Here is a 27,199-nt window from a genome sequence, read left to right on the forward strand (position 1 = left end):
AGTCTTTAAACCGCATTGGGATTTATCATATCGACTTTGTCTCTCGTGTTAACCGGTGAAGGTGGACCACCCTCACCACCCACACCGCCTAGTGATAAAAATGGTGTAAAAGAGTGGATAAAAAAGCATTTAAAAGCATTAGGAGAAGCACTGGGAAAGCCGCATCTGCACTTCCCGATATAATAGGGAGTATTGTTTCCTGGCTCTTGAATTTATTAGCAAAGACCGCCACTTGGCTTATTCAAAACTTGTTGGCACTGATCGTAGCAATTGCTGGGCTGTTGTACTTATCCGTTAAAGTCTATTTATCCAAATAATGAGTAAACCAGCCGCGACTCCACCTACTATAAGCGCTGTTTTTTCATCGATATGTTGTTGATTTTTAGCTGCAATATGTGGCTGTTGTGGTTGTGCGTCAGTAGATGGATGTCTCGGTGACTGCGGCTTGACTATTCCCCTTATGCCTGTGTTTGTTTGCGTTATTAATTCTGTGTTAATATCTGAATTTATACCTGTTTTTTGTTGATCGGTAGCAACCACAACTTTATTGTTATAGCCGATCACTTGGCCGATCTTAAGTTCCATATTACTCGGAGACATGTAAAGTCCTGCCCCATAAACGTAGTCTAAATTAATAGCATTCTCTACGTTTGCGACAAACTGTTTTTGTGCATCGAGCGCCATCCCAGAACTGATTATTCCCGTTCGTGTTTGCGATTGTGCACCAAGAATTGCTCATACATAAGTTCTTATTGATTCATTAACTCTTACAACTCCTGGGTTAGTAAAATTATTTTCTGTTTTATCATTAAGAAATTCATTCCAAGCATTTCCAGGTGGTTGCTCAACCTTTTGGACGGTGAAAGCAACATCACCCTTAAAGTTCATAGGATCGCCTCTCCACTCATTACTCGAGAGAGCAAAGCTCGGGTGAAGCCGACCTCTTTTCAGTAAATCATCGCTGACTTCGCACCAGAGGCACTTACTAAAATCGACTGATTCGTAATGTAAGTTGATTTCATATTTAAGTTATGATATAGTATCTTTGTATATTTAATATGTATGTTACACTCCCAGGAATAACAAATGGCAAGTCTATTCAACTGCATCAATAACTCAGCTGGGCAACTTGAAGTCGCTCTCTGCGATGTAATGTATTACCCGAGGTGGACCAATATAAGTTTTGCGAGAAGAAATAATGAGTTATTACTAATTGAAACCAATAGTAGAATCAAACCCATCATTATACCTGATGGGTATTACAGCCTATGCTCACTCAATGATGAAATTTTTAAGCATTTGGGAGTTAGTCTCACACAAAATGAGTCGAATGGGATGCAGATTTTAAACACTGGAGAAAAGGATGTAATTCTTATCCCGAACATAGCAGCTAAACTTGGATTTAGAAGAGGAAAAGTATCACCCAACGAAAATTTGTTCCCTATAAAGAGTTGTGCATCCATCTTGATCAGATCAGTCCAACGGATAATATTCAACTCGAAAGTCCTTCAACATTGCTAAGAGCTATTCCAGTGAAAGATGAAAAATATAATAGCGGTGGAACAGAATCTCTCATTACAATATAAAAAGTGAAAGCGGGGTATTATTTCAGACCACAAAATTTCGGTATTAGATGTAAAACATCAACCTGTACATATAGGATACTTGAGTGTAACACTCCATATTATAAGTAATGGTTGATTCATCAGGCCCTGGAACGCATAACCTTAGACAATGTAATACAATTGCGCTTTCTGATCTTGGAGACACAGAAGGGTTCGATAAACCCAGTACCGATGGTACAAGATAATGTATACAAGCGGAAAGAAGTTGTATACACAGCTAATCTAGGAGATTTAAGTGATGTCGACATTAGTAGACTCAATAAAAACAGTTCATACAATCTTATTCGCAATGATGATAATGAATGGACTATGGTTGAAGCAAAAATCGAGTGGCTGCTGAATATCATCATTGCCCCACCATATGTGATGACGGGTAAGGGACATCATTAAACTAAGATAATGAATAGTGGGATCATACTCGGGGCTTATATCCCCTCAAAACAAAAGTGTGTTAGTCGCTCCCCTGCCAGAAAACCCAGGTCATATGTTATTGAGTCGTCCATCATTAAAAAATGTCAGTTTAAATTTGGTTACTGAATTCAATGATATAAAAAATAACTTGAATGCTGTACCTGATCTTTCTACACTTATTATTGAAGTCTTGTTTGGAGATGCACCAGAAGATGCCCTTGAAATATTACCAGGTCTATCAATTAAATGGCTTAAGAAACACGAGTGTCAACATTGCAGTATTATTTATATGGGAGCATCCCTTGAGGGGTCCAAGTTAATAAAGGTAAAAGCATTTCTCTTACTAAAATATTTATGCCGTATAATATACATTTGATAAGGTTGATGTATACTCTCAAAACATGTAAGCAAGACCAATTAAAGACAAATATATGATATAATAAAATACATTATGGGTTTATATCCGGTGCTTGATGAAGCATCTGAAAAGATGGATACTGTTGATGGATTTCGATTACATCAAATAAGTGACATAAAACATCGAATAGAGAAGGAGAGGGAGTTGAGACTTGATTGTATAAAAAGTATCGTAGAGCCGTTAATGCTCTCGATGGAGTTGACATTGCGCTTGTAATGGCTGGCATGGGACTTGGTGTAGCCGGTGTTGGTTTATTATCAACTATAATCGCCACGCATATCGTACTTGGTATGGAAGTAGCAGCTGGAGTCTCAGGACTGGCAGGAATATCGATCAAATTTAGTTCCTGTAAGTTGCAAAAGAAAGCATTAAAACATGATAATATTTGGATACTCGCCGAAGCAAAGTTGAATAGCATTAAGGATAATATTTCAACAGCAATGGCTGATTGTAAGATATCCAAGGATGAGTTTCGTTTAGTGTTGTTAGAACTAACCAAATATAACGCAATGAAGCAGGAGATTCGATCAAATTCTCGTAAGACCAGTGGTATTAGCAAAGATGAGAAAAAAAAGTTCATAGAACAGGGAAGACAACAAGCGCGTCAATTATTCCGTGCCAAAACCAAAGAACTGGTTGGAGATTGAAAATAGATTGTTTCCTATCGTTGGATCACACCTCATAAAAATACAATAATTTAAACGAATGCTTACATAAGTATATAATAATGGAGAATTACAAGCCAATCAAATGGCGAGAATTACCACAGGGTATATATTTTATCAGTGATGTCAAACTAACCAAATACGGTCATCAGTTGTTTCTTTCCAATTTCGAAAAAGAGTATATAGTCTGGTCTCCTAGTAAAATGAACGAAGAACTTTGTAAAAAATGTTGAATATCACTTTGTTCAAAATAATGGTATGCGTATGAGTAAAAATAATAGAGAATATTTTCATTACAATTTAGTTTAGTCTCATGACGATCATTGAATTGCATCATCATTCCCTCTGTAGTAGCATAGGTATAGGTATATAAATCTGGCTCCAGTGGAAGTGGTCCAGAATCCCCATTACCTATACTACTTGTCATGATGTCATATGTGGTTTATGATGTCACTTCTGGTCATATCATCACACTTCACATCTTCAAAAATAATGGATTGAAACATAAAAGCTCAACCTGGACATACGTTTGTTGAAAACGGGTGCTGTATTACTTTTCAGTCTCAGTATATTTAGCCTTTTTCAGTATCTACCAGATAAAGGTGCCAAATGAATATTATTCACTTTGTTTCTAGTCATTCATTTAATTATGTGCTGCCATGATCATGAGGAACACTGAACAGTCTCAAAATAATTTTCCCCAAAGGTTGATTTCAGTTGGCTTTTTTATAGTGTTTAATGAGAACTTATCAACAGTTTGTACTGGACTATGAAACATTAAAACATAAATTCCTGTGATTGTAGGTCATTATAAAGCGAAGTTAATAGTACTTCCTGTTTGGATTATGTCAATTACAGTTTTGGAATGATGACAACCTTCCAGCAACTTATGATTGGGGCAAAACTGCAGAATGTTTTATTTACTAATCTATAATTATAAGTAAAGTGAGTGAGTTAAAATTTAACGTCGCATCAGCATTATTTCAGCTATATACCGAAGACTAATATTGTCATTATACAGAAATGTCCACAATGACAAACCAAATATTCATTTTGTAAATGTAGGAACAATAATTCACACAATCTTGGAATTGAAAATGCCCTTGAGATGATAATAGTTGTGTTTAATGTTGCAAAATATCTACTTTCATCCTTGGTATGTATATGAATGGTTTAAAGAAATATAATTAATGAGAACCAGGAATGTGCAAATGTGAAATTGATATGTTTTTTTAAAATGAGCTCAACTGGTCTTCAAGCAGTTGAACCATCATATTGCTTGAGTGTGGTGTTAAACAACAAAGAAAAAAAACAATCAAGTACTTAAACTAGTAATATAAATGGAAATAAAAACCTCCTGTTCTTCTCTATGTTTCAGGTCCTGATTTTGCAATTGTTTCTGCAGTTTCTTCAGCCTTTCCTCATGTTCCTTCAGCCTTGCAGTCAAACTGTCATGGGGACCTAACACTAGTTCATGTGGAAGGACATCAAAAGTGGAATCAGGTCTGCATGATGAGTCATCATTGTTATCTGAATGTTGTTTCTCCATCTTGCTTTCATGTGTAATGATGTCATTATCAGGTTCTGATGCTGCATGACTCTTACTACTAATACTATTTGTTTCAAATGGTGAGCTTGAGCTGCACTGAGTCAAGCTTGATTGGCAGCTATCGCAAGATTCAGCTACTTCACCCTCTGAATTGGAACTTGACCCTGATGGTTGAGTATGACGATTTTCAGAGTGATGCCTGGACATATTGCGATGCTTCTTTCTCCCTCTGTCGCTCTTATCGTTAATGTGATCCTTCAGTTTATTTTCCATAGGTCGTCTGTGTTTCTGTTTATTTTCAACAGCTGCTTCATTGTTTCCTCCGTCTTCATATTGAACTGAAATCACACATTACAAAATAATTATTTTGAAAATATAGTGAAATATATAATTTGTGAAAATGTATTAGATGTGGAGTTTAAAGTAGAGAATATAGTGCAACTACACTGTAGCTAATCTACATACAGTTTATGATTTAAAAAATGACAATACCATATCAAATGAAATTCAAATATTTCTTGTTTAATAATATTCAGCAATAACAAATATGAAAGAAGAACGTATAATTTTGTGTAAATATAATTAATACAAGCCTCTCTACTTATGTTGCCCGCATGGGCACAATATAATGTCTGAAGCCTATTTTGTGTGTCCCCCGAATAATATTCCTGGAATATTGCCACACTCACTCACTCATTACTTATTTTGCATTATTTCCCTGTCAACATCGAACAATAGTTATGATTGTTAATAATTCTAAGAATACTACCTCCATTACATCTTTGCCATAAATCCTGTACTTTTGCTTCAGTCACACTACCTAAAATTTTCAAATTTTCAACAGACGTCCTCTTCCCTATCAATCACACACAACTGGTTGTTCCCCAATAGCATCATAACCAATCAGCTATGACATATGCAATGGCAGGAACCTCACTTCTTACCACATCTAGCCACTAGAGGTAGATGAATTGGGGAGGTGGGTGGGAGTACTTCTGATGTAATAGAGGTTGTATTCTTAGAATTATTCACAATAACTATTGTTTGAAAATTCTTACGAAACTTCTACCTCTACCCGGTGGGATCTGCCTCTAGTAACTCCCTGTGTAATTGACAGTAATCTCTTCAGGAAACCATTATTCTCTTATTCTAATCCTAACTCGAGATAATTTACCCTTGAAATACCCCCTGAGGACTTGAAAATCAGAAAGTCTCAAGAATCGATCAAATATGTGATACTTTCACTAGAATTACCAAATTTTTGCTGATCTTGTTGGTAATAATGAATTCATTTCTGGTCTATTCCTACCCAATGACGTCATTTCTTGTTATATTTTGATTTGTGACACTAATACCGAAGCAAACGTCACTTCTGGTTGTGACGTCACTTCCGGTTTGTCACTTCCTTTTATTGGATAAGGACATCTCTCAAGGTCTATTTCTACCAAAGACATCATTTCCTGATTAGATGGCTTTGTACTGCTGACGTCACTTCCGATTATGATATCACTTCCGGTGATGACGTCACTTCCGGTCACTAGAGGCAGTTAATACTCAAGGTGCTCCTAATCCATCCTACACCTAATAGACGGGATAAACAAGGGTGTACTCGTAATCCTGATGCTGCTGGTGTTGGCTCTGATGGGACATAAAAGTCTGTCTGGGTGATCCACTGTTGGACAAAATGCAGGAATAGTATAGTGTCTATGACCTAGCGGTCCCATTGTGGTTGATTGATTCTTGGCTACGAAATCTAGGAGCGATCTCAGATTTATTGAGGTCCAATGTGGATCATGAGTGAGACTAGAATAATTCCTGGATTTTTGGAGTAAAGTAGCCTTAGCCAAGGGCTCGTAAGGCTCTGTTAAAAGTGCTGATAGTACCACAGATAGATTCCACTTGGGAAAGATACGAGGTGTGCCAACACCTTCTAGTAGAAAGGATCTCATTAGTCTGTTTAGAATGGGATGATTTCCGATTGAGAGTCTGTCATGTTGTAGAACAGAGTGAAGAGCCGATCTGTAACCTTCTATCGTCCCATGTCGGAATTTATTGTCCTGACGTAGATGTAGTAGAAAATCCGCAACCATGGGGATGGATATAGCATTAGTTACAATCCCTTGTCGTCTTCTCCACTGGACGAACTTGTCCCATCTGGTGTCATATAAAAGGGAGGATGAAGGTCTCCATGATCTTGCCAGAGCTTCCGAGAAAAGCTCAGACTATCCCGATGTCTGCATCTTCTGCCTGATAACTTCCAGGCTGTAATATGAAGGCTGGGCAGATTGTCATGGACAATTCTTGACTTGGGTTGTCGTAGATCTTGACAGAGAGGTAACTGGATAGGTTCTTCCATTAGTAGTCTTAGATGTTTGGGGAACCATGCCCTGCTGGGCCAGATTGGTGCTATCAGGATTATCATGCAATCCGTCTCCTCCACCTTGTGGATGACCTAGTCTAGGAGAGACCATGGTGGGAATACGTATGCATATATACCCGTCCAGTCCATGGATAGTGCATCAATCTGGTGAGCTCTTGGGTCGGGAACTGGACTGACATAGACCGGAAGTTGATTGTTCTGACAGGTGGCAAATAGATCTAGGTGAGGTGTGTCCCATAACTTGGTTATCCAAGCAAAGATCTGGGGATGCAAGGTCCATTCTGTTGACACTATTCTTTCCTGGCAGGAAAGGCCATCTGCAAGGATGTTCAGTTTCCTGGGTATATGTCTTGCTTCCATCCGGCAATTGATGGAATCTGCCAAGGCAAACAATCGTGAAGTCTCCGTCATCAGGGATCTGGATCTGGTTCCTCCTTGTTTCTGGATGTAAGCCACTACTGCGGTGTTGTCCATGGCTATGAGGATTATCGATTGAGATAGACATATCTGCCATGCCAGGATGGTATAATAGATGGCCTTCATTTCCTTGCAGTTGATATAAAGGAACTTCTCTCCTGTTCCAAGATCCCTGTACAGTGAGATTGTCCATGTGGGCTCCCCATCCCGAATCTGACACGTCTGTGAATAGATGGTGTTCGGGCGTCGGATAAGTCAGAGGGATGTGTTCATCACATGCTCTCTGTGGGTCCACCTATGCAGGTCTCCTACTAAGTTGGTAGGTAATTGAGTCTTGAATTCTAGGGTTTGGGATCGTAGTGAATTGATCCATGTCTGTAGAGGACGTAGCATCAACCTTCCTGTGAAGGTCATATCCTGTAGAGATGTTAAGTTGCCTAGAAGAGACATCCACCACCTCAATGACTTGCTGGGTTGACTTGATAGTAATTGAATCATCGTGATAGTCTTGACGAAGCGATCCTCGGGTGGCCATAGATATCCCTAGTTTAGTTGGAATCTTCCTCCAATGTATATGATGTCTTGAACCGGAGAGGTCTCGGACTTGGAGGGATTGACTAGGAAGCCTAGGAAGGTCATAGGTTGGACCAAGAATATCCTGTTCTGGTGAAACTGAGCTTCCTCTTGGTCTGCAGCCAGGAAATTGTCCAGGTATCCATGGATTCGGACTAGCTCAATGTGGGCAAACCAGGTGACTGGCGCTGTAAACCTGGTGAATAGCCAAGGGGCTATTGATATCCCGAATGGTAAAACCTGGAACTCGCAACGTCAACCATTGATCACAAAGTGCAGATATTTGCGTGATGATGGGTGTATCGGGACGTGAAGATTGGTATCTTGTAGATCGAGGCTGATGAGCCAGTCTCTAGTCTTAAACATTGACCGTAACTTCCGTACAGATTCCATCTGGAATTTTGACGGAGTAACCAGGAATTTTTTTTAGGATCTTTAGGTCGATTATCATCCTCAAGTCGGTCGTATTCTTCTTAGGGACTAGGAATACAGGAGAATAAAAGCCCTTGGTGTTGTTGTTCTCCGCTAGTCTCCGAAAGGCTTGCTTCTTTAGTAGCTTCCTGACTACTAGATCTGCTGCCACTAGATTGGCTCACCCTAGATGAAATCTGCGTCCGACGGCTTGAGTCTTGTTTCTTGAAGTGCAGTTTGTATCCGTGAGCCACGACGTCTAGAATCCAGCAGTCGGACGTAACTTGCGTCCAATTTTTAGCGAATGACAGAAGGCCCCTGCCACTGGTTCCGGAGTCGGCATTACGGTAAGCGTAAATCGCAGTCCATAGACATAACCAATCGTAAGGGTCTATAACGTCGGAGTGGCTGGCAGGGTAGTCAGAATCTGCGTTTGCCTTTGCCTCCAGATCTTCCACGGCGATAGGATCCTCGTTTCTTTAAGTCTGGCTGCCAAAAAGATTCCTGAGAATCGTACTCAGACTGGGTTGGAATAAATCCTACCCGGAGGGGACAAACTTCTTCTTATGAGGCTGTTTATATGACAAGTCTTTCTGGTCCCAAGAACGCTTCTGAGGGTGGGAAGATCCATGAGCCTTGGCAGCTAGGCTTGGCATCGTTCCGTTGTTTCTTGTCTGACTTCGTCTATTACATGTCCCAATTTCCCACTGAATGTCATGGGAGCAGATATCGGTTGTGACATTATCAACCTCTTTGTTTGGTTATAAACAGCTTTAGAATGAATCTGAACTAGAAGTTGTTGACGCTGTAGCCATAATAGTTGTGAAGACATCCAGACTTGGGTGGAGAGTAAGTCTTCCTGCATTCTTACTTTAGTGTCTAGTAGGCTGTGGATGAGTCCGACTTGATCAGTCCTGATAGTCATAGGCATGTCTCCAGTTATGCCTTCATAACATGTCTGTAATGGTGGAATGATGTGTCTGATTTCGGCGACAAACCAGTTGATACTCGCACCAATGTCCATTGAGTATCTGGAAACTGATGACAGATCCTTAATCCGCGAAGCAGGTAACATGACATTAATACTAAGGTTGGGTACTAGCTTAAATAAATCTTCATCCAAACTTGGATAATCCGCAAGTGATCCAAACTTTGATAATCTGCAAGTGGAGCATCATGCGACTTATATAACTTCCGTTTCAATGGCAGCAGTAAGGTTAGTCATTCTTCATGTCTAAGCTTGAGTAGATTTTCAGACATCTGGTCTACTACCATGCTTGCATAACTTGGCGAAGGTAATGTCTGGTGGATGTGTTGAGAGGATGTAGGAGCATGACATCCCCCATCTTCCGGCATCTCAGGTGATGAATTTTCTCAGGAGGTTGGAGTACAGGCATGAGGTGATATAATTCCTCGATGAGTTCTACAAACATAAATCCCTCCATATAATCCCACTAGGTTGAGTCGTCAGCCTGATTAATGTCTTCATAATACTCCGCTTCCACTTCCGTGTGACCGTGGGTAGCTCCTGTAGGGGTTGGATATTCGTGGTCGTCCGCCACGTATTCCCCATGCAGTTTGTCATCAACCGGTGTCCATGATTCAGGTATGAAGTCTGTGCGGTTTGTGATGGCTGTTCGTGAGTAACGAGTCCCGTTCAGTAATCCTCATCTCAGTCGCCATAACGGTCGGTTGGACAGTCCTGTGTGGTCCGTGCGGCTGGCTTGGGTACCATCTGTTGATGGATTAGCCGTGGAGTCCGTGCTGTAACTACAGTCGGCTGTGTGGACGGCTGGGTTAGTAGATTTGCAGACATCTGGTCCGTGCGGCGACTGTACAGTGTCTTAGCTGGAAAGTATGGCCTTGCGGTACCCTGCTGGGATCCAAGCAAAGATCTAGCTGCCCATGTATCATGGTAGGGAAAAGCCTGCAAGCTTATACCCCGCTGGTCTGATGGCTGGTCGGATCGGCTGACCGTACAGCTGATCGGTTGGTTGGACAGCTGGTTGGCTGGCTGGCTGGCTGGCTGGCTGGTTGGTATGGTCGGCTGGGGTAGGCCCTACGGCTGTGTGCGTTGCAGAAGCAGATGGCTGTCCCCCATGCGTTCTCTTGACCTGGGGACTCTTCTTAGCCAGAGCTGCTTGTCTCATCATCTCCATTTCTTCTTTAATTTCTGAGAACATTGTCTTAAACATCATTCTCATCATGTCTTGTTGCTGCTTTAGGAAATCTTTAGCATGCTCATAGAGAGCGCAGGAGATGGATGTTCTGCTGGCGTTGGGCTGGGATTAGTGGTAGGAGGCGCTGGGGAAGCGACAGGGGCCTGAACTGTGTCAGTAGCAGTGATGACCTCTACTTTCTTCTTAGCCACTTCACGTCTCTTAGCCAAACACCTAACACCAGCTTGCGTGCGATTGTCACTCCAGTAAGCAACCTTATTAATATCTACTTACTGTGTCTGTTTTATAGAAAACTATTAGAATAATCTTAGATTAATGTGACTAACTTGTGAGTTTGTTTCAAGGTGTCAATAGCGGTAATCTGACCGTGGTTGCTGTCAATAACGGTGAATTGTGCGATCTTCTGATAGCTTAACACACGATTTCGCCAAAATCATTTAAAACAATATTAAAAGGAATTTTGAATAAAATTAATGAAATAAGTTACAAACATAAGTCCAGATATACAAAGAACACTTTTTATAGCCAGACAATGTAATTACATGATTAATTTGTGAATTTCAGTATGGATTTGTTGACATGGTATTTCCGGTGTTACGTGCTCAAGGTAATGTCTTTCCATGGGGAAAAAACCCATCAAGGTTACAACTATATCAATAGGTGTTGACACTAGCACACACAGGGAAGATGTGAGGTTCCTGCCACTGCATACGTCATAGCTTGATTGGTGATTGACAGTGAATAGGACGTCTGTTGAAAATCTGAAAATTTTAGTTTGTGTGAAGGAAGCCAAAATACATGATTTATGACAAAGATGTAACAGAGGTAGAAGTTTTGTAAGAATTACCTGAGTCACGCCTACAAGATACAATGGATACCGAGCCACACTTGTTAACACAAACATCAAATGAAAACAATAATCCAGGAGCAGAACAGACACAGCGACCAACACCATTTAAAATATGCTTGCATAGAACAATCCAACACACACAGCTGACAGTCCCCCTGACCACCACTCGATATACACACCTGAACAACACTCAATACACACAGCTGACAGTCCCCCTAAACACAGGATATTCACAGCTGAAAGAACCCCTGACCATCACTCAACACACAGCTGAAAGACCCCCTGAACACCACTCGACACACAGCTGACCATCACTCAACTTACACCTGACAGACCCCCTGACCACCACTCAACACACACACCCGACAGACCCCTGAACACCACTCTACACACAGCTGACAGACCTCCTGACCATCACTCAACTTACAGCTGACAGACCCCCTGAACACCACTCGACACACAGATGACAGACTCTCTGAACACCACTCGACACACAGCTGACAGACCTCCTGACCATCACTCTACACACAGCTGACAGACCCCCTGAACACCACTCGACACACACCTGACAGACTCTCTGAACACCACTCGACACACACACCTGACAGACCCCCTGACCACCACTCAACACACACACCCGACAGACCCCTGAACTCCACTCTACACACAGCTGACAGACCTCCTGACCATCACTCAACTTACAGCTGACAGACCCCCTGAACACCACTCGACACACAGCTGACAGACTCTCTGAACACCACTCGACACACAGCTGACAGACCTCATGACCTTCACTCAACACACAGCTGATAGATCCCTGAACACCACTCGACACACACAGCCGACAGTCCCCTGAACACCACTCGAAACACGCAGCTGACAGTCCCCCTGAACACCACTCTACACAATCTGCTGACAGATTATTGCGATGCCTTAAAAGAAGATAAAATATATATCGAAACAATAGTTATCATTGTTAGTAATTCTAAGAACACTACTTCTATAACATCTTTGCCATAAATCCTGCATTTTGGTTTTCAGTCACACTAACTAATATTTTCAGATTTTCAACAGACATGATGTGCGCAATGGCGGGAATCTCACTTCTTTCCCACATCTAACTACTAGAGGTAGATGAATAGGGGAGGTGGGTGGGAGTACTCCTGATGTAATAGAGGTAGTATTCTTAGAATTATTAACAATAATAACTTCTGTTCGATAATTCTTGCGAAACCTCTACCTCTATTACATCTTTGCCAGAATATACCAGGGGGACTCTGCGTAACTGACAGCAAACCTCTTCTCGAAACCATTATTCACTGATTCTTATCCTGACTCTTGTTAGTAAAATGATGTCTTTTCTGGTCTATTTCTACTCTATTTCTTTCTTGTTAAATTCGGATTTGTGACACTATTAACGGTGCTGACGCCACTTCCGGTTGTGACGTCACTTCCGGTTTGTCACTTCCCTTTCACTGGATAATGCTGTCTCTTATTACTTCCAAAAGACGTCATTTCTTGATTAGACAGACCTTGTACTGCTATTTCCAGTGCTGACGTCACTTCTGGTTATGATCTCATTTCCGGTGATGACGTCACTTCCGGTAATGACGTCACTTCCGGTAATGATGCCACTTCAGGTTCAGTCTCTTCCGGTTCTGACGTCACTTCCGGTCATTGGTATCCATGAAGCAAGACTCATGGCTAGGGCTCCAAGATGTGGTGTGGAATTCTGTGCCTGTGTATAACTTGCTGCGACGGCAGCCTTAAGCCAGGCCATTATTGTAGCCTTGGTGATGTCCTTGTTGTAATGAGTCTTGCAGGATATAGACCTAGGTCTCCTTCCATGGCGTCTATGTGGGTCTGTGACCGAGAGAAAGAACTTGAGGGCTCTGATAGGACATACGCATAAAAGTCTGTCTGGGTGAGTCACTTTTGGTCCCAAGGCAGGAATGGTATAGTGTCTATTGCCCATCGTCCCCATGGTGAATTTTGGCTACAAAATCTGGGAGCGATCTTAGAGTTATTGAGGTCCAATGTTGATCATGGGTGAGACTAGAATAGTTAAAGGCATGGAGTTCTGAAACACTTGCTGCCATACTCGTAAGGTTCCGTTAAAAGTGCCCATAGCACAACAGAAAGATTCCACTTGGAGAAGATATGAGGTGTGCAAACATCTTCTAGTGGAAAGGATCGCATTAGTCTGTTTAGGCGACATTTTTTTTATTTGTTGGTTTACAGATGCACCGCTCTTTCAAAGTCCAAATGTTAAAAAAAAAAAAAAAAATGAAAATCTTTTTTTTATTACCGCCGATCTTTTCGACAAAAAGTTCAAACAAAAAAAGATTTCTTTTCCTCGTCGAGCGTAAAGCAAAGGGAAGTCACTCTGATATTTCTTGCTGGGATCCTTCTCTAATACCATCAAAGCTTGTCAACGCAAGGACAGTGGTGACCAGTTTTATAAACTATTTCAACACTGTTGGCCGTTCAAAGCCATAAGTCACACCGCACGGTAAACCGTCCAAGCCACATCAAAATAGTTTATAATTATATTAACCTACTTGTCATATCATTCATTTCTTAAATCTATCACATTTCACAATGTCTGAAATATGTATTCCATTTGATTTTATCTTTTTTTTAACTTATAGATTAAAAATATATTCACTTGACAATATTTCCCGCAATGTTATTGAAAATAAAATTCTCGGACACACTTCGACAACGGGTCCTCATGCGCTGAAACGTCTTTATTTACAAAGTAATAAAATCATCAAAAATGTATCTATAAAAGTTGCCAAACTGACATCATAGTTATTATTTCCAACTTTTCGTGCGATCGCATATCGTAAGTCAAATGACATCTCGGCTTTCGTCGCCTGGATTTCTCGGCTCGGACACAATATCTTAATGCCAAAATATATGCATAAGAAATCTTTGTCACAGCTCGTAACCTAGCTCTATGCATCCATAAAGTTCCATATTTTAAATATATATCGCGATTTCAGGCTAAAACGTTCAGAATAACATGATTTAACCCAAACCTTTCGCCAAAGGCTGAAAATTATCGTTGCTGTAATTTGATTAGCTGCCTTAGGTCACGTGCTTAAATTTGACCAATCACGACACTTGTAGCAGATTTTGTTGGTGAAACAATATAAGTTTTTTTAATGTATACTGACATGGCAGGACGTATGTGTTATTCATACGAAGCTTTGAAAACCGAGGTATTTCCTCATGTTAGTGAGCGGACAGCCACTATCATCGGGAAATGGTTGATGACAGATATTATTTGTAATTCTTTTTCAAATAATGTTCCAACAACGTAAACAAATGAAAATTAAAAAGAAATAGGTAAATGGATTTTATTAATTCTTATATTTGCCGAAAAAATCGTTGGATTTGCGCTAAATTTGGACGTTATGAATGTTTAAGCTTACACTATTATTTATTTAAAACGAACTTTATTTAGTTGTTCATGAATTATTTAAATAATGAAATACACACAACTTTCATATTTATAAACAATAGGATTAATTAGAACTTTCAAATAGTGTATGGCCAAACATGTAGTAGCAAAGATGTTAATTTCAGCAGATAATTCCTTGATAAATGTTGGTTTCATCTATCACACAACAGTCTCTGGGAACTTGGTGTCACAGCAGTAATCTTCTGGTTGGCTGGTGTTGAAAGAGTTTAACGTTGCCCATGCTGCCAAAATAGCAGCGTCTTTCATGCATTTCCACCCATGACATGAATATTGTTATGTTGCCATCCTTGCACAAGCTGAGTGCCAGGGATATAATAAAATGTTCTTGAAAAATTGAGTTATTTTACTTTTATTACGCCAGGATATTTTTTTTCATACCTACCTACCTAACTTTTTAGGACAAAATTCAGGTAAAAAAAATGTGAGAGGCTTTTTTTTTTTTTTTTTTAATTGGCCTGCCTCACTTTTGAAATGAGTTTGAAATCCATAAACCAAGAAATAAAAAAAGTGTCGCCTTAGAATGGGATGGTTTCCAATTTAGAGTCTCTCATGTTGAAGTACAGAGTGAAGAGCCGATCTGTAGCCTCCTATCGTCCCATGTCAGAATTTGCTGGACTTGGGTTGTCGTAACAGATCTCGACGAGAGGTAACTGGAGAGGTTCTTCAATCAGTAGAGTTAATAGTCTGGGGAACTGTCATGGGCATTAGATATGTACATAAGTTTTGTAATGATGCTGTATACTAAAAACAACTGTTAGAAAACCTTTAATGGTAGTTATTCATAAAATATACTTTAATGCACAAAATAGCAAAATATAATTTTGCAATGTTCTAAATCACCTAAATATTAAAACATAAATACTTTGTCACGTAAACCAAAACATGCAATAATTATCCCTATTGAAATATTGTTAATCTAAATGCCATGTAAGCTATGACTTAATTTGGGTGTCTAAGTATCAATGTAAACAAACCTTAATCCCCATAATCCAACTAAGTAAACATAACCCTAAATCACCTAAATATTAAAACATAAATACTTTGTCACGTAAACCAAAACATGCAATAATTATCCCTATTGAAATATTGTTAATCTAAATGCCATGTAAGCTATGACTTAATTCGGGTGTCTAAGTATCAATGTAAACAAACCTTAATCCCCATAATCCAACTAAGTAAACATAACCCTAAAATAACATTGTCTCTACCACTTAATTACCTCTGTATTCAATAAGTCTAGACAGCACCCTAATTTACCTAGTGTTAATCATCTAAAACAATAGATGTCACCTGCTAGCTAGTTAGCTTCAAAGGATACACATCTTAAGGTTCCAAATAGTTGCAAACCTTATAACATTCAAATAAATGTTAATCCCTAATACGGTTGGTCAACAGAACCTAACCTTGTGATTGGTCAACTTACCCAAACCGATGGTATATCACATATAAGTTAGTATAAATATTGGTCCGGAAGGAGTGTCTTCAATACCAAAACTCAAATAGCCAAATCAGGAAAGTACTCAAAAAAATAAAAAATAAATAAATAAACGAAAAGTACTACACCCATCCAAAAAAATCGACATAATAATTACTAAACTACAAACAGGCCACACCAAACTGAACAAGAGTTTGCCACTAATGTGGCTATATCCCTCGCCCCTGTTGCAGAATTTATGACATAATTAAATCTAAACAAACCCTAACCTTTTTTAACCGAGGTGGAACTTGTCATGGAAACTGTAAAAAAAAGAAGAGTTTGGAACCTAAGTCCATTTTGCTGCCATGGAAACGTAAAGAAATAAAAATTTCAAAAATTTCTAAATAGCAAAAGGCACCAGTTCAGCATGTACCTGACAAACCTGCAAAGTTTGATGAAAAAATATTGAACGGTTTATGAGTTATGCTCCGAAAACGAACCCTACCCTCACAGAACCTCATCTTGTTGCCATGGAAACGTAAAGAAATAAAAATTTCAAAAATTTCTAAATAGCAAAAGGCACCAGTTTAGCATGTACCTGACAAACCTGCAAAGTTTGATGAAAAAATATTGAAGGGTTTATGAGTTATGCTCCAGAAACGAACCCTACCCTCACAGAGCCTAAGTCCATCTTGTTTCCATGGAAACGTAAAAAAATAAAAATTTCTTAATAGCAAAAGGCACTAGTTCAGCATGTACTTGACAGACCTGCAAAGTTTCATGAAATAATATTGAATGGATTCTGAGTTATGCACCTGAAACAAAACGTGATGGACGGACGGGCGGACGGGCGGAGCCCGTTTCTATAAACTACCTAATCTAACAACCACCCAACACAGACAGCTCCCTTAGTTCGTCCTCCACCCACTCTTGGCATTCATTCCATATCTCTAAATTTCAAAATTACTATATAAGCAACCACTAAAGCCTCCCTCCTGGGTTGCACAAACTCACTTTTCCCCTTTTCGGAAACACATTCAATGGCCTGGCCTGGCCTGTGTGCGACATATGCTTGCAGTCGGAAAGCGCACGTTAAATCTCCAAAGTAAGTAAGTGTCTTCAGACTTTCTCTCGCCTTCCTAGGAACATGCTTGGTCCCTGGGAAGTCTATGTATGCTCACCATTGTTGTATATATTTCTTAGCTACTTATACATATGATGTTCATGAAAATAAATCTGTGTATATTGTACTAGTTGTCTCTTGTTCTACCTGGCTAAGCTACCCCTTTTTGTCAGAACATGATAGTTGGCGGAGAATCCTTAGGATTTCGACCAAGAGACCTAGTGCATCATAGATTTGCTATATGAACACATCAGTTTACTGATGTTATGGTGAACCAGCATCAACACCAAGACTGAACAGTGGAAAGAGACAGCTTCCTCCAGGAGATTCAAGTTCATCAAAGATTGTAAATATTGCTTACATTGTTGATAACTTTGTTCTATACCTTTGGTTATTTCATAGTATATTGCTACATCTTGAATATGGCTAAACAGGAGGTAAGGTTTGCCTTGGATAGTAACTCCAAACAGAGTGAAATCCCCAGTGTCTCTTTAATTGCACCTTTGACAAAAAAACCTTGTTATGGCCAACATGAGTACATATCATACAAATTGTTTGGTCGATACAGGTGTATCAGTCTCATATGTTTCACAAAAGTTTTTTAAACTAGCCTACCCTAACCATAAAACAGGACTAATTAGTTGCATTTAAACACAAATCTAGTGTAAACTTTATTTTAGTGCAGATCAACATGTTTGGGTTTCTTGATCTCGCTCTCAGACATGTGAAGATCCACTGTCACGTTGTTTCACAGTGTTACTGGAGACGCTTCTTGAACTTTTTACATTGGTATTTTGCATATCACATGACCATATCAAATGGCGGCCCGCAGGACTCGTGGAAAGGACGATATTCTTATAATATTTCTTTCATGGATAAGTTGTGAAATATAAAATGAGATAACCGCTTTTTGGGAGGTGAGCTTAAAATAACGAATACACTGTAGAATTACTGTGATGATGAGTGACCCATTCTCTTGGTCAAATTATATTTTGTTTGTTATAAATCACAAATGTAGTGTTAACTTTATTTTAGTGCACATCAACATGTTCGGGTTTGTTGATCTCACTCTTGGACATGTGAAGATCCATTGTCAAGTTGTTTCGTTATTAAAAAAACACACACAAAAATGGAGATGATGTAGGAGCATGACATCCCCCATATTCCGGCATCTTAGGTGGCAAATTTTCTGTCATAGGAGGTTGGAGTACATGCATAAGGACGGTGATATAACTCCACAAATGTATGTCCCTCCATATAATCCCGCTGGGGTGAATCGTCAGCCTGATCAATCTCTTCATAAAACTCTGATTCCACCCCCGAATGACCGTGGGTACCTCCTTGGGGGTGTGGATATTTGTAACAGTCCCTACACTTCATGTGTTCCCCCATGCGGTTCATCATCCACTGGTGTCCAGGATTCCGGTAAGGTTCGTGCGTCTTGTGATGACTGCCCGTGTATAACCGAGCCCCTATGGTAATCCTTGTCTAGGTTAGCTAGTCGGTCGACTGGATGCATGGTCCCGTGTGGTCTATGCGGCTGGCTTGCGTACCGTCGGTTAATGGTAATCATACGGTAGGTCGGTTAGCTGGACAGTAGGAAGGTTAACCGTGGAGTCTGTGCGGCCACAATACCGTGTATTAGCTGGAGAGTATGGCCTTGCGGTACCCTGACAGAACCCAAGCGAAGATCTAGCTGACCGAGTATCACAGAAGGATAAAGATTCAGAGCTTTTACCTGGGTGGCTGGGGTAGGCCCTACGGCCGTGGATGTTGCAAAGACAGATGGCTGTCCCCCATGCGGTCTCTTGACCAGGGGACTATTGTTAGCCAATACTGTCTGTCTACTCTTTATAATCTCCATTTCTTTGTTTAAGCCTGAGAACCGTGTCTCAAACATCGCCTTCATCATTTCTTGCTGGAGAGCAGGAGATGATTCTTCTGCTGGAGTATGTGTAGGAGACGCTGGGGTAGAATCAGAGGCCTGATCGGTGTCGGCTGCCGTGATGACTTCAACTTTTTTCTTGGCCGCTTCATGCCTTTTAGCCTTAGTTACAGCCTCAGCTAACTTTACGAAGGCTTTCTTAGATGTTTTGGTGCATTGCTCGCATCTTGCCTCCTCTGTGCATATCGCCTCTCTGCACCTCCAGCAGCTACTACGAGGATCTCCTGCGATCATCAACCGACCACACTTCTTGCAAACAGGAGTAGAGGGAGACTCCATTACGACCTCACATCCACACCAGCTTATACTCATGTGCGTGCGATTGTCACTCCAATTAGCAGCTATTAATATTGACTTACTGTGTCTGTTTTATAGAAAACTATTACAATAATCTTAGATTAATGTGACTACTACCAAGTGCTAGATAGTTACAACTATAACACTAGGTGTTGATTCTAGCACAAACAGGAAAGAAGTGAGATTCTCGCCATTGTGCACGTCATAGCTTGGGTGGCTATGGTGCTATTTTGGGAAAAACTAATTGTGTGATTGACAATTGAAGATGTCTGTTGAAAATCTGAAAAATTAGTTAGTGTGACTGAAACCAAAATACAGGATTGATGGCAAAGATGTAATAGAGGTGGAGGATTCACAAGAATTATGTTACTCCTATTGGCTGTGACTATAGATAGTAAAAGAATACTGTGACTGCGTGGCTCTTCAGATATTGATGTTATGAATGATTGTAATCAGAAACCCCTAGCATTTTCTTCAATAGCTGGGCGTGGTGGTTGGATCATCCTTATTCACAATGAATTAGGTCTTGTAGACTATGACAGCTCACAAGCAAAACTTTCTGCAAGGATCACTTAGGTTCTTCAAACAGTGTGAACTGACTTGGTGCAACAGTGGCTGACATAGATCAAGATAATTTGGAAGACATACCACAATATGCTAAAGAGACTTCAGATGGGATTGAAGAAATCTTGGCTACCTATGATTATTCTTAATTACAGGCACCGTCTTTGCAGTACAGTATTAGAGAAATACGAAGCCTGGACAAGGCAATGAAAACGATGCGGGGATCTTTTAAAGTCAGTTAACTCTCTTGCCTCGGGAACATGACAGCTTATGAGAAGACAAAACTTACATAGGCAGAGGACGAATTCAGTATTTGCTGTTTTGCTGAAATATTGCGGAATTTAGAAGACGAAAGACCAGTCTGCTTAGAAGTGGCTTCAACTAATAGATCTAGAGAAGCATTTTGGTCACAAATCAGTCAATTTTGAGAAACTATTGATCAAGTCCTCAATAATGATACTACACTGGCCAAAAGAATTAAAATATTGTTCAGAGAACAGGGGATAACTACTACCAGTATTTTAACCCCATTGGGATTTATTGTATCAAGTTTGGTTCTCGCTTTAACTGGTGGTGGCACCTATGCTCCTACACCACCTTCACCGCCTACACCGCCTAGACCAACTACACCACCTAGCATTAAGGATGGTGTAAAAGAGTGGATAAAAAAGCATTTTAAGTCATTAGGAGAAGCTCTAGGAAACCTTGCAGGGAAAGCTGCATCTGCACTTCCTGGTATATTAAGGAGTATTGTATCCTGGCTCCTAAATTTATTAGCTAAGACTGCTACTTGGCTTAGTGAAAACAAGTTTGTTGATTTTGAGTCACAATATGTGATGGTGGAGTTTTGTTACTTGTTAAGTGAATCACATGATTTGATGACTGGCTTGACTATTCCGGTTTTGCCTGTGCTTTGTTGAGTTAATAAGTCAGTGTCGAGATCTGAATTGATACCTAGTGTTTGTTTATCAGTAGCAATTACAATTTTATTATCATAACCTACCACTTCACCAATCTTAAGTTTCATGTTACTTGGTGACATATATGGGCCTGTTCCAAAAAGACACTGGTAGTCTACTTTAGATCCATCATACTGTAGTAGCCTACATCTCGATATCGCTTAATAGCCAAAGGTGGATCAATGGGTGATGAAATAGCATCCTCTACATTCGCAGCAGACTGCTTTTGTGTATCAAATGCTGTACCTACACCATGCAATGTTGTTTGTACGTGTTTGTGACTGAGCTCCAACAAGAGCCGATACCAAAGTGTTGATTGAGTCAATAAGTCTTTCAATGCCAGGCCAAGTAAAACCTTCTGATTTATTTTAAATGAATTTTTTTTCCAAGCATTTTTAGCATCTTGTGGTTGCTGAACCTTTTGGACAGTAAAGCAACACACCATTAAAGTTCATAGTAGACTTGAATTATTATTATTTATTTAATTATAGCTTCTCACAAATTGAGATATAAGTAAAAATAGATTTGCTCTATTTTCATTTTCCAATTACTGGAATGAATGAATTATTAGTATTATCAACCAAGCCATTTGATATCTCAATGATCCACCACATCGTATGAGGAGACGGCAGTGTTCATATTCCACATAGCATTTATGATTTTTTTTAAAATAGGTAATATGTTACCCAAACCCTCATTTTGTCAAAATGTGCAATTTTTATTTTCCCATTGCAAATTTCATTTATAATAGATTTATACAACACATATATGTCACTGTTTGCAAATACCTTTTCTATGTAGGATATTATTGAAGGTTTGCCTAAAATCAATGATTATTTAAACCACCTAGGAGGTACATTTGAAGGTCAATGTCACTTTGAAGGTCAAGTTTTAAATTAATACATAGATAGTATTAAAAAAGCTACAAATGTAAACTAATGTCCAAAAGAAACGATACCACATGTATGAAAGGACATTACAAAAAAACTAAAAGATACAGACATTTCAAATTGGTATATGACTTGTGAGTAATGTTTTCAGAGTATGTACACAAAAATTCATTGTAATCAATCCTTTACAATCATGAGGACAGACATGCAAAGATGCGGGGGGTCCAAAATGAAAATTTCATTTGTACACAGTTGATGAGTCAAGTGTGGAAAATGTCACAACACACGTCTCAAAGTCATGTTAGTACCGGTAATGTCCTACGTCTACGGGCTGATGACGTTGGGGGGGATGCGTTGCCATTCATGGAGGTTAACTGGAGGCACAGGGTGATTCCTGACTTTGCGGTCGAGAATGTCCCACATGTGTTCGATTGGGTTCATGTCCGGTGAACATGCCGGCCATGGTAAAACGTGAATGTTGGCGTTTGCTAGGAAGTTCTGGGTCAGCCTTGCCGTGTGAGGCCTCGCATTATCGTGCTGGAAAATGATAACATTAGGCTGAATTGGATGAATGGCACCACAACTGGTTGTAAGATGTCATCACGATAACGCTGGGCATTCAGGTTTCCTCGAATAACGACGAGTCTCGTTTTGACATCACCACAGATTCCACCCCAAACCATGGCCTGACTTGATGGATGCAGTTTGGTGCCAAACGTTCACCTACTCTTCGGTACACACGCTGCTAGACGTCGTCCCTGAAGATGCAAAATCTGCTTTCGTCAGACGTGCCCAGTTCCACCGTTGCCACCGTCGAAGTCGCCTGGCCCATATCCGTCTGTTGAGTCGGTGTTGAGGTGTCAGGAACGCTCCGCGGTAGGGGCGACGTGCTTGGATACCATGTGCCCGCAGTCTCCTGTACACGGTTTGTCGACTAATCACTTGTCCCAGTGCCGTCTGTGCCGTCCGTGCCGTTACGTAGCGGTTCCGAAGGTGAAGTACCCGGATGTGGCGGTCTTCAATAGGCATGGTCACCCGTGGTCTCCCGGTTCTCGGCCTGTCTGCTGGCCGACCTGTTTGACGCAACCGCTGCATTAACCTGGTGACGGTTATGCACGCGCATCCTAACCTTCTGGCGACATCGCGGTGCGTTAGCTCCCTGTTGGAGCATTCCTACGGCTCTCTCTCTCTCAATCGCTGTCGAACGTGGCATTTCTTTTGTGTGCTTTTTGTTGCTGTGATCCCAACGTGTCGGGTCAGCAGTTTTATACAGAAGATATGCACGTGCATTTCGTGTTACGGGACGGAAGTCATTTGGGCAAATTTCACGCTTTTTTTCTCAATTGATCAAATGTTCCCGGTTTTTTCGACCGAATACGTTTGGTTTGGAACATAGGATAGGCAAAAGTACCTTTTCAGATGAAAATTAACTCTTCATAATAAAATATTTAGAAAAATGTATGGTATCGTTTCTTTTGGACATTAGTTTACATACAACTTTCATTACTGGTTCTGGGTATGCTTGGTTAAGCCCTATAGAATATACAAAAAAACAAACAAAAAATAGAATATACAAAGAAACAAACAAAAAATGTGCACAAGAAGATCAAAATAGCTGCTCCCCCTCAAAATGGACAGTCAGCTGATACTGTGGACTCAATCTCAAGACACATATAGGTATATAAGGAAAAGAATTTATGGTCATCAACTTCTTTATTATGAGGAACACAATGTTCAGGAGTAAATACTATCTCTATGAAGCAGAGAACATATATATTTTCCTTTAGTCTTCCTTTAGAAGACAAAAATATAATTTTAACATGTTCTATGTAGCTATGACAAATGCATTCCTAGTGACATTTGTGGGAAAAGACAACTGAACCCAACCCCAAACAATGCCTATATATAAAGCATATCCCCAATACTTTTAGAAAAGAATGTTATAGTGCCCAATAACACCCTTCTGGTGAGTTTAAAGGGACAGGTTGGCAACCGTTCTGAAGCTTTGATTGTAAACAATAGCCGATAACCCCCGAGCTTACTCAGCTCTGCTCGCTTTATTCCGTTTCTGCTCCAGTGACCACACCGCTAGAGTAGGCTTATCACGTGACCAGACTTTTCTCATTTGTAAACAAATGCACATATTCTGAAATATGAACAGACGGGCACAATGCATGCCTTTCGGTGCACTTTACATATAGGTTTTGTCTAATTATATTAATTTACTACTACAACTGCGAGAGTGAGGTGCAGGACAATATCACTTTCACCCATCAGATTGACTGTATAGCCCTCAGTAGGGCTTCCATGACAGGACGTGTAGGATACATACGAAAATGGAAATAGTTTTTCATGTTTTAGGATATTTCCTCAATAAAAGTTAAACGTGTTATGATGAATGTTTATCTAAATTTGTAGACTCATCTGAATGAAAACAAAGAAAAACACATGACTGGACTGTGTAAGATGTGACAGAGGTTCTCGGCTCTATTACACATCACTGCCATAATTCTTGTACTTTTGCTATAATCACACCAAACCTAATCGTCAAAATTCAACAGTGAGTGAGTATGGTTTTACGCCGCAATACGTTTTATGCAATATTCCAGCAATATCACGGTTGGGGACACCAGAAATGGGCTTCACACATTGTACCCATGTCGGGAATCGAACCCGGGTCTTCTGCGTGACGAGGGAACGCTTTAACCACTAGGCTACCCGACCGCCCCCAAAATTCAACAGAAGTCCTCTTCACTGTCAATCACATACAACTAGTTGTCAAGATAATAGTTCCACCATGTGGGATCCAGCTCTTCAGTTTGTTAAGGCAGGAAAACCTCACTTCTTGCCTGTGTGTGCTAGAGTCAAGATAAGATTTACAAATGAGTCTATTCTCTAGCACTTAGGTCATGTAGTCACTAGTAGGGGTGACTATTGGTGTGGAAATCACTCTTGCGATAACTATTGATATTGAAAGAACTTATAGCTATTGCGATAACTATTGATATTGCAAGCAACTATAGGATAAGTATCAATAGTTTTCAGTGTATGATTTTAGATGGATTTTAGAGTTGAATTAAACCTTGGAACTGAAGTTTCCTTTGAATGTGATAACCATAAAAACAAATAAAAAGTAAAGTTTGAGATATTGAGACAGATTTATTTTTTCTTTACACTAATAATTTAAGAAAAAGAAACTTCCACATTACCATGTGTAAATTACTACCACTCATGATCAAAAGAAACAAATTTGAACAGCATTGCATGTATTTTATTGATATGGTAAATACAATCGAAACTATCGATATTCCTAACTGAATCAATACTATTGATCGGAAACCAATTTAACAATCAATTTATTGATTTTAAGTGCTTACCAATAGCAATATCTCGATATTTTGATTTATCATGACACCCCTAGTGACTAGATAACTAAAATTCAGTTATTAGTTATTTTCTACTGTTCATCTATTCAACACTTAAGAAGGGCCTTTTGGTAAGGGACCACATCAAAAGTTCAATGTCAGATAAAAAACTTTAGTGGCCTTTTTCATGACACATTCTTGTGTTTTTTGCTGTTTTTTCTCTGCACAGCAAATTTTGATGAGTGGATCACCCGTACTCCTTCATCAATGTAGTGAAAATGTTCAGTAGTGGAACAGCAGTCATGGTGAATACATCATTTTTAGTTATATAACTGAGAGCACATATTTTTCTTTATCTTGCGCTGTCGTGGTGCACCTAATGGTACCTAAACGGTTAGGCTGACTGTCAATATAACCACTTCTGGATGACGGTGATCTCTGCATCCTTACTGGTTATGGTGGCAGAAACCGTGCTCTTACATGAATTCTGTGCAGATCATGTGTTGATAATGGATGATGACCAATTACTCGTAGAATATGTACAGGGTCCATATGGTGGCCGGGATAACACAGAAACAGATGATGATTTGCTGCCCTAAGAATCCATGCAGGGTCCATGTAGTGGCCGGGATAACACAGAAACAGATGATGATTTGCTGCCCTAAGAATCCATGCAGGGTCCATGTAGTGGCCGGGATAACACAGAAACAGATGATGATTTGCTGCCCTAAGAATCTGTGCAGGATCCATGTGGTGGTTGGGATGATCCCTTAACAGATGGTATGTTCCATGAGACTGCGGCCTCTTGGTTGGAGATACTTCTGAGGATAATCTTCTCTGCATTGTTTCAGCTGCTCAAGCTCGGTTGAAAATGCAGACTGGCGTGATTCAAAGAGGGACTCCATGGCTGACTTTTGATTGACTCAGGCAGGGAAGGAGTCTTAAGTATCACAGGGTAGGCCGTGGATCTATGATAGGTATGGTCTGGAGAGAAGATAAAGACATAATTGTGTCTATTTCTTTTGTCACCGTTTCCTTTCGATTTGCTTTCTTAATGGAGTCCAATTAGTTTTTAGAAGGCCGACTTGGTGAGAAAAGTACACTGATCACATCTGTATTCCTCCATACAAACAGCATCTCAGCACTTTCAGCAAGAGTGTACAGAGCTCCAGATATCATGAATTGACCGCACTTCCTGCAAATGGTGGGGGAGGCTGAGGACGCCATGACGGGATCACAACAAACCTCCCAACCCGTTATTTACATGATAACTTGTAACTAACCTACTGAAGACGACTTAATTAGTAGAATCATTATGTAACTAACTATCGGAAAACACTGAAACTAGTGTGAAAACTTCATAGCGCTGGAAAAAGAACGAGACTTAAAAAGTTGATATTCACTCTAACACACAGAGTAAAGAGGTTGGGACACTGAAGAGCTGTAATTGCTCGGTGCTATTGCAGGTATGACTAGTCGTGTACAGTTGACATTGAAGAGGTCTTGTGTTGAAAGTCTTAAGATATTAGTTTTAGTGTGATTGCAGCCAAAATACAGGATTATGGCAATGATATAACAGAGGAAGAGTATTCGCAAGAATTATTTTACCTTTTTAGTGTTGCGACATCACACCGAATGTGTGCTGCCAAAAGCACTCGATCATAGTCACA

The 27,199-nt window shown here is 40.0% G+C and overlaps 1 protein-coding gene across 1 annotated transcript in view; it reads right to left on the bottom strand.

Annotated features, from left to right (window-relative positions):
- LOC124113291 (von Willebrand factor A domain-containing protein 3B-like) overlaps positions 1 to 27,199 on the bottom strand; it is a 464,410-nt gene that overhangs the window by 53,713 nt on the left and 383,498 nt on the right. Inside the window, exon 27 of the mRNA XM_046473587.2 lies at positions 4,474 to 5,006. Within this exon, the coding sequence (XP_046329543.2) occupies positions 4,474 to 5,006 (533 nt within the window). The remainder of the gene's footprint in view (positions 1 to 4,473; positions 5,007 to 27,199) is intronic.

Source organism: Haliotis rufescens, unplaced genomic scaffold (assembly GCF_023055435.1).
Source record: "Haliotis rufescens isolate VD_foot unplaced genomic scaffold, xgHalRufe1.0.p SCAF_7, whole genome shotgun sequence".
Taxonomy (NCBI): domain Eukaryota; kingdom Metazoa; phylum Mollusca; class Gastropoda; order Lepetellida; family Haliotidae; genus Haliotis; species Haliotis rufescens.